This window comes from Egretta garzetta, unplaced genomic scaffold (genome assembly GCF_000687185.1).
Source record: "Egretta garzetta isolate BGI_Z169 unplaced genomic scaffold, ASM68718v1 scaffold23, whole genome shotgun sequence".
NCBI classification, from domain to species: Eukaryota; Metazoa; Chordata; class Aves; order Pelecaniformes; family Ardeidae; genus Egretta; species Egretta garzetta.
In genome coordinates this window covers 3,494,266-3,503,538 of record NW_009259237.1, presented here as the reverse complement: position 1 = coordinate 3,503,538, position 9,273 = coordinate 3,494,266, and the positions used below count along the sequence as shown (strand labels likewise).

Genomic DNA, 9,273 nt, shown 5'->3' with positions numbered 1-9,273 from the left:
AATGCTGAAATTGGTTTGGGTATGTGTCAAAAATAAATATAAAATCGGCTGATTTATGCGCAGTTACAAAAATCTGAGGAGAGCACAGTTTAAAAGGAAGCTGCCTTACTCCTCCGCACCCCCAGCTAGCAGCGTTCACTCTCCGCAGCCTGCCGGTGGCACGCAGACCAAGCATGCTCTCACGACAGCCATGACAACCCTGGAGAAGACAGAAGCAGGAGTTCAGGAGATCAAGGGAAGGCTGGAGTGACAAGTGGTTTGAGGGCACGGTATCTGTCAGAAGAGGGGAGTGGATCTTCAGCACGTCCAACAACAAAATCAATGTGTGCTCTTCCATACCACGAGCACGGGAGGGGAAGACACCGACCAGAATCTGTCAAAGGCAGCAAAATTAACTTGGTGCCTAGGGAGGGACAGGGATGAGCATATCCCAGATCTCAAAAAAGAATTATCTGCTAAAACTGCTAAACAGCTGGAAATTGCCCCTAAAGAATGGAGAAGCTCTCCTTCAGGAGCACACCGACAGCATATTTACCACAAACTGGGAAGCCAGCAATAAAATAGCATTAATTCCTTAAAGTGTTGCAGGAGACATGCTATTAAAATCTCAAATCAAGTGCTAAATGGAGTGGCTTCCTACCTTAATGTTGACTAGTAATAGAATGTGTTACTAATTAAACTCTAGTGTTTAGTGAAATTCAGGGGGAAAAAAAGGGCTTTTTGGTACTTTAAACAGACCTTTGTACATCATTCCCATAATCAATTACTGCTGGAGTTAATAACTGTTTATATTTCATGTGGAGATGTGTCAGATAAAACTGGAGGTGTCACTCCACACAGATTCTGGAGTCCTCCTGTACCTGAAGAGCGTAAGATAACTGAGTATCTTCTTGGTCAAAGCAACAGAACAACATAGTGCCATAACAGCAGAAAGTACACCAAATACTCATTAAAAACGGTTTGCTTATATTCTGGAACAGTTTATTTTTAGCTCACTGGGCAGCAAAAGATGTCTAAATGTCTGCCACTTTGGTTCCCAATATCCCTGACAGAATCATTATGTTTTTCCATTTAGGTTGCGGAGGGGAGAACAAAGTAATTTTGGAATCAGATTCCAGATTTCAGTTCACATAACACAGAGAAAAGATGATCCCAGCAGAAAGCATGCTCTTGGACTACACAAATGAGTGCCCAGACCTGCAGCAAATTCTGTGCATTACAATCATCACTGCATAATTAATATGCTGTCGACAGAGGTGGATGGAGAAAAATACAGCAGGGTGACTGGGAGTCAAGAATCATAAAAAAGGCCATCTACTGAACATCTCAGCGTGAGCGTTTATTTTAACAGGCTTTTTAATGGGAGGCTTTGTTTCCTTTTTTGTCATACACTTGAGCTACAATGGAAAATGATTTCATTTTAGGCTATCATAACAGAATAGACAGTTGTATTTCATTCAAAATTGAGGCCATCATCCTCACATCCCAGACCAGGCTGTGATGTATTTTTATTTACTGCCTTTTCAACATACTGCATGCAGGAGGACATTTTCACTCTACTAGTAGCCAAACTTCATAAAAAGACAACATCAAGGGACACGAAAAGATCACATCTAGGCAGAAAGATGATCTTTTATTTTGTACCTGTAATGCAACAGCTTTTCAGAAGATTCTGCATACCGGAATCCCTAATATCTACCTTAATACTGTACAAGGAAGTCACTAAAAGAAAGAAGCTATGCTTAAAGATTAATTTCTTCTGAAATGTGAAAACCAAATATTTCAATCCCAAAAGTAGAAATGGAGTTAAGGGGCTGGGTCTGTTTGGTTTAAGATACTTAAAGCAAACAAAGAGAAACACTGGATGACCTTAGATGCAAAAGAGATTTCAAAAAAACCCACCACTGTATTTCAAGTCATTAGAAACATGTCAAACATTTTATTTCCAAAGAAATACTGATACATTTGATCTGCTGTTCAACATCCTGTCATTAGGAAAAAACAAACATATAAAATGAATTCAACATAACCATGCAACAATTAATGTATAAAAAAGCCTTGTCACTTACTGGCTGATTCCTTCGAATGAAGCTTCTTTGGAGACATTTCCACTATCAGTATTAACACCACGCTGGGAGGGAAAAGATTAAAAGGACCATGATTCTAAGCCAAACACAGGTATTTATAATTTAAATCACAGGGAGAACCTGATTGCAGTAAGTGTTCAGGAGAACTTACACAGAAGTTTACTTGAAGCATTATAAATACAAAAACCCAGACTGTTTGTTCAAATGCAGACCAATGTAAGAAATTATTTGTTTCGTAAGAGACTGGTGTAGAACTCAGGTTAGGATGTGCTGCTTAAGAAAATGGCAAGCTTTGATTTCTAATTTCCTTAAGTCTTGTAGAGGGAGCTAGGAGACCTATGTAATAATAAAGGGCAAGGGAATAACAAATGGGCAAGGTTTCTTCTAAAGTAATTTCATTTAAAAAGAAATTATTATGCACTGCCTTGGCAATGCTTACTATTTAAATTTGCATGCTGCTCCCCTACAGCTTTCCATTCAAGCAAGTACCATCAACAAGAGCATTTCGGATGCTACACAGCCGATGAACGCTTCTGATGTGTGCCTGGGAAACCCTGTGGAGCAGCGTTACAGTTCTGTATCTGGAATGAGACCACAGGAGGAGAGGACCAAGTTTCCACAAAACCAGCAGAAAGAGAAATGCTCTTCCCTTCTCAGTGTATTTCTTCATCACAATAGGAGGAATGTGAAAGCATCACAGCTCCACCCTCTCAGCCAGGAATTAGGTGAAAATTCACAACTGAAACAGGATGCTCACAAAGTGACACATATTCAACAAACTGATGTGCAGAAATGAATGGTAAAAGCATGAGATGCTCAAATATTCCCTTTCCCACTTATTTCTCTTAAAGAATGTGAAAAAACCTATAGGGTCATCTTTTATACATGTATGCATATAAAAATATAAGTGGAAGAAAGACTTAAAACAATTTAGGGCCTCTGTTCTCAATGGATAAAGAAATCAGATCTCATGCTATGTGACTGCTCAAGAGAGATATTTTTAAGACTTCTGTCTGGCAACTATCACAGGAAAACAAGAAATCCAAGGACCATGTGCCGTAAGGGAAAGCTCAGAGTCAGCAAATAATTTCTTCTATAAATTGGAGACAAGAAATCAGATACTCTTAATAGTGAGAGGTTTACAAAACATCTGTGAAGGAAAGAAGCTGGGGGAGCGGTTATGGGGACAAAGAAACTTGCAGGCTTTACATCCATTCATTCATCCTCATTCCAGAGAAATAAGCAAGCACCATTCAAAATACTGGGCAGGCATGTGATAACTTTCCCTCTTCCCAGAAGCTATTCTTACCAACCCACTCAAAGCAGAAAAAGTATTCCCCATATCCTTGCAGGATTCTCAAATAAAGGCTCAAACACGCTCATGACACGACCAGAGCAGCAGAATAGAAAAAAGGAGTTTGGAGTCATTGTACATTGGCTGGAGGATAGCATGGCCGACATTAGATAGGCTTGTCGTGTTTTGCCAGAGAACAGATAAAGTTTCTGGCAGAGAGAATACAGACTGGAAGGCCAGATGTTACAAATCTTGAGATCATGGAGGGGACAGAAGATTAGATTACTATACACAGGTAGCTTCAAATCTGGCAAAGATGGGGAGAAAAACATAGGGAACAGCAGTGCAAAGAAATACTGAATAAACTCATCTCCTTGTTGAAGAAAACGGGTAGTTACTCTTCCGAATAATATGACTCACCAAAGTAAGGAGCACAGTGGGTTTCTTTGAAGCCAAGACACTGGATATCTAAAAAGAAGTTTTAGATTCGTATTATTTTTCTTTTTTTCTCCCTTATAACCACCAATTTCATCTACATTTGCTGTACACAAAGTAAACGAGCTGCAAAGACAAAAAATGCTCCTCTGGTATCTTTCAGATATTGTACTATTATGTGACACTTGCAACAAGAGTCAGTAGATCACAACATATTTAGACAGAAATGCAGTGCTTAAGTTGGTGGTGTCCTTTAAAGACATAAATACCAACTAACTTAAGTCTATTGTCATGATTTGGAAGACAGAGGAAATGAGAGACAAAAAGCTGTAATGTCACACAGAAATAAGGAATAACAGGGTACTCTGTATCCTCAATGCACTACTGCATATAAAACACACATGCATTAATACTATTATGTTACAATGTGCTAAATACTTAGTAATGAATGTTTACTATTATTCTCACTGGGTCATCTTTTACTGACTAATACTTCTATTGGGCTTCTTAAGTATCTTTCAAACATTTACAAACTGAGAACAAAATCACTGGGCTTGTAGAGAACTGGGTTCCAGAGCAGCTGCAGAAAGGTGGGCACTGAATTACACATTCCTTGAGGCAATGAACAGATGATGTAATTCCATGGAACATCATTCTACCAATTTTAAACCAGCTTAATAGCATGCTAATAATATTAACCAAAGAAAGCATAAGGCAGTGAGGTATAAAAATACCAATTCCACATTTTATTTTTTTTTCTCACCATGAAATGTCAGGATTACACGCTCACACAGGTTGGTCATTTGCTGACATACAACCAGCCTGATGGTGGAAAACTAATTCCTTGGCAAACCCGGCAAAAGCTATAGGCAGAACCTTTGAAAGGTGAACAGTTTCACTGCAAGCTTCAACAGCTTCTACCTTCAATCCATGTAGTCCAGGTTGAAAACAGCCTTTATGTTGGGACAATTTACTGGTCCACATAAAGAGTTCTTTTTCCCCATCAATGAGTTTTTTAAGCAGTAAGGAAGCAGAGAATAGAACTACAATAAAGGCATTTGTTGATGGAAGGTGGCCCAAAACAATTAGGATGACCTAAAATAAATGTGATTTTTAAAAATAAAACGCATTTTCCACTAGCAATTTTCACTGTCTGACAGATGAGCATTGGAGCGCACGCACTCTACACAACTCCAACTCACACATGTCAAAAAGCAACCTCTCCATGGCTTCCTCCACCCCGGCTACTGAAATACAGGATTAAACTTCACTTCATAGCTGGACTCATTATGAAAATGAAATTAAACATCCTCACAGCTGATAAGAGCAAAATTTTTGGTCTGGTGAGTCAGAGTTAGTGCTCTGCAGGGGCAGAAGTATCAGAGGCTTCCTTTTCAAGCTGCTCTCCATGAAAATCACCCACAGAGCTTGGCAGACCCTGCTGAGCCTTCCTACCAAAGAAAAGGTAACTGGCCAGGTGCATAAGTATACAAACATCTGCTCAGAAATGAAATGAGAAACCTAACTAAGCAAGTCACACTTGCATTTAAAAACATGAATATATCTGCTTATTCAAATATTAGAATGATTCAACATAAACTAAGAGTAAGGCAGGCAGCCTCTTCTCACAGCTCTGTGGAGGCATAAAATGAATGTAGGCTCCCAAGTCTGAGCTAGGACATGCAACCACCCTGACAGCAATCTCCTCAAATCTCCAAGATGTTGCAAAAAATTTATTTAGCAACATGTTTCTGTTGGATAAAGACACAGACTGACAGGTCACATGATGCACAGAACATGTTTATGAGACTGTCTTTGCATTAAGACCTTAGTGTTCAGCTCAAAATGGCAGCCTTAAAAAAAAAAAAATTACAAGTGCTTTGTAAGAATGAAGGACACTTTCCAGTAAGCGGGGGTGGGGGGAAGGTCCCACCAAGTCAGGAGTCATCCAGTAAGCAGAGGATTAAAATTAAGAAAAATTTTTGCCACATATTGATTTTGTATTCAAAGAAAAATATTCAGAGGCACAGACAACTCACCTCATTCACATAGTGGACTTCATCCACAGCGTATTTTTTCTTGAAGAATTCAGGGGGATGAATCCTTTGGAAAAAAGTAAAAGAAACACTTGGATTTAGCTTTAATAAGGCCACAGACAAAGAAATAATGTCTTCTACTATCACAACAATAGAATCAGATATGAAGAATGTTTTAATAATCTTATCCTTGACTCCATTTTTCAAAACAGGAGATTACACAGAAAGTTGCCACAGCTACAAAAATTAGTGTGCTTTTAATCGAGTCCATGCTTGATACTTAGATTTCATGGCTTCCACCTGAATTAAAGGGGTTTTTTTCCCATTCACTCTACACAAGACAGTTTTGTTAGAGACTTTTTTGCCCTGCCATTTGTACACATCTTTCCAACTCACCACATGTTGGAAGGATGTGGAAATAGCAAAAGAACGGTTTACTCTGCATTATATTCAAAGAATGGACAAAACATTCACTTTCTACCCTGGTAACCCCTCCAATGTGAGCATGAAGCAGACTGAGGGCTATGAAGACATGGGCTCTGCCGCTTCTATTTCTCAGGAAACCAGAGATCCACTCCTCTATCCCAACAGGATGCGCACCTTTACATGCCCATGTGCAAAATTAAATCACTTCTGCTGTCTTCTCCCCTGATACCCAACCAGAGACTTTTTTCTAAATGCAAGAACAACGCAGGTGTCCTGTGAAAGATCTACTTTCAGTCAGCTGGGGCAGAAATGGGCATGGATCAGCGCTCCAGGGCTCCCCCACCAGCCCTCATTGCTCATCCATTCACTTTATGGTAGCAGCCAGTTATTCATGAGACTAGTCTCTGATTACAATCTCTGTCCCCCCTGAACTGAAATAAATGTAATCAGTGTAATTCTGAAAATGTAATCTGAAAAGAAAAAAAGAAAAAACCACCCAGCTGACATCCTTGCACAAAGTAAAGAAAACAGGAAAAATATCATGGTCAGAAGAGCCAGAGTTTGGAGGATCCTGTGCATTTTGTTCCCTGAGAGACAGGAGGAGAGCAAGAGGTGTGTGCAGGACCAAACCTTCATCTGTTGAAACATTAGACTATAAGAGCACAAAGACCAACTGGGGAAAGAATAAATTAGGCTGGAGACCAAAGAACATTTCTAAACCTTGAAGTGACCAACAGCAGAAGCAGTGGATCAAACAGCCCAGCATCTTTACGAGTTGCTCCACAACAAAGGCACGTGCCGTAGCTGCCCACAGCACCAGGTAGCTAGAGCTCTGATTTACGTCATTTTTTCAATCTTGTGCACTCATTTTTCATTTATGCTCCAAACAGTACTGGGCTGAGACATGAATGACAACACAAAAACATTTATGGCATTCTCAAGCACTAAATCACATATTTTAAAAAATTTATTTATCTGTGAAAGTACTACTCCAAAAGTAACACAAAAATATCTCATTATGTGTTCCCTTTTGCAATGCTCCTTTTGTGGACTCTTCCCATCACTGTTGGAGATTTCAAAGCAATTATCATTTATCTTCTCTCCCTGGCTAATTTCACATATAATTTTAAAATAATCATTATATCTCTTATTTTTCTATACCCTGTATTTTACAGTTCCCTTACCCCCAACTTTTGCATATTCTGTTTCTCGTACAGGCATCTCCTTTTCCCCTACTTCATTCTTCACACATTCAAGTACTTTAATATTCCAAAACCATCACAAACGGATTTACCACTTTCTGGTTTTGTTCTCTTTTACAGTTTCAACAAATTCATCTGGTATCAGAAGAATTCCAACCGTAAAACCAGCTAATTTATGGCGAACAGTAATTTATGGTAATATATGCTCTTTAGAGCAATACCTCCAAAGCACCATTTACAATTAGCTGCATTCTTTGAACACGAAAACTCTTTCTTATAAAGTAAGTATTTCTTAGAAGTATGCCCACAAATGTGCTGGAATTTATTCACTTCATTTAAGGTAGTTTAAGGAAGAGTAGATCTCATTTCCCAACATGCCAATAAGAAAACTTCTGTCTCTTCACAAACTGTTTTTCAACTTTTGTTGTTGTTGTTGTTGTTGTTGTTAGTTGCCTCCTATAGTTGTGGTCTTCAGCACTCTGCTGCTAATTTAATTCTTTGATTATGGTTAATATTAATCCATTATTGATTCCATTCCAGCTGTAATCCCTCAAACATCTCTTCTTATGTATACTATTGCTCTTTTGAGGAACAGAAGTAGCTCATTGTCCTTTCAAGGCTGAGAATTTTTATTCTACTTTGAGAGAAAGAAAACAGCAGCTTCCCACAATCCTCAGTCCTCTCTCTCAGCTATTAAACTAGGTCATCTTCCAGATACTTTCAGCTCCATCACACCTAATGACAACCTGCCACATTTCCCAGATGTGTACCTCCTTGCTGGTCTTGTTCTTGCTACCTTGCTCAGAAGTCAGCAAGACTTTTAGTACGAAGGACTTCTCAGCTCCTCTCTGAAGCACTCAAGGCTCTGCCTCACTTCTTTTTTTCAGCCATTTAGCACCTCCGACTAGATAAAATAAATTCACATACACTCCCCACAAACTACCATTCCCTACCCATCCCACGGGAGCCATGATGCTTCAGTGACGAAGCCACCTTTCCCACTGGGAAGATTTCTGCAAAGATCTACCCTACTGCAGAACCATACAGGTGGAAGGAAAAAGTGCACATGGAAGTCTCCATTAAAGTAGAAAAATTCTGAGCTGTGACATACAGAAAAGCAGTGTAGAAGGCAAAACAAAAGCCTGAGGACAAAGAGGAGCAAAGATGATCCTCACTGAGCCTTTCCATATTCTCTCCAGTCTCTGTTTTTTTTCTCCAGTATAGCAGGAATCTATGAAAGATCATTACGCACCAACATCGTAGTTACTGTAAAAAAAAAGTACCAGTGCAGAGTTCCTTAGCAGAGACAGGGCTCAGTATTCATTTTTATCCAATTTAAATGCAAACCAGGCTAAAGTCTAGCACGGACCATCACTGTCACAGGGAACAGTACCTTCCACAGAATGCTCACTGGCATCACAAAACTCAGAAGCTACATTCAGTTATGATAATTTCAAGTACATCTGATACTTCACAGATATGAGCAGTAGTTCTCTCTACAAACGACTCTTACACAGGTACAAAAAGTTAATTGGTTACAATTTTAGGTTTAGCTTTGTCTTTTGTAATACTGCTATAGGTTGCCAGTTTCAAAATTCTGATTAATCACCACAGAGACTACACACACAAAAAAAACCATAGCAAGTCATAAATTAATTAGAAGAATTACCCAAGTGGAAGATATGATCCCAGATACTACTGAATCATGTCTCTCCTTACCTATCAAAAAACCACAACCCTTTTGTAAACAGATGTGAACAGAAGCAATGGCTTAATATCTATGGGACGGGGGG

At 39.1% G+C, this 9,273-nt stretch overlaps 1 protein-coding gene across 1 annotated transcript in view; it reads right to left on the bottom strand.

Moving 5' to 3' along the window:
- PEPD (peptidase D) overlaps positions 1-9,273 on the bottom strand; it is a 159,495-nt gene that overhangs the window by 112,639 nt on the left and 37,583 nt on the right. The window contains exons 4-6 of the mRNA XM_035891534.1: positions 5,856-5,919; positions 3,802-3,849; positions 2,070-2,131 (exon numbers count right to left, since the gene is read on the bottom strand). Coding sequence (XP_035747427.1) covers positions 2,070-2,131; positions 3,802-3,849; positions 5,856-5,919 — 174 coding nt within the window. The remainder of the gene's footprint in view (positions 1-2,069; positions 2,132-3,801; positions 3,850-5,855; positions 5,920-9,273) is intronic.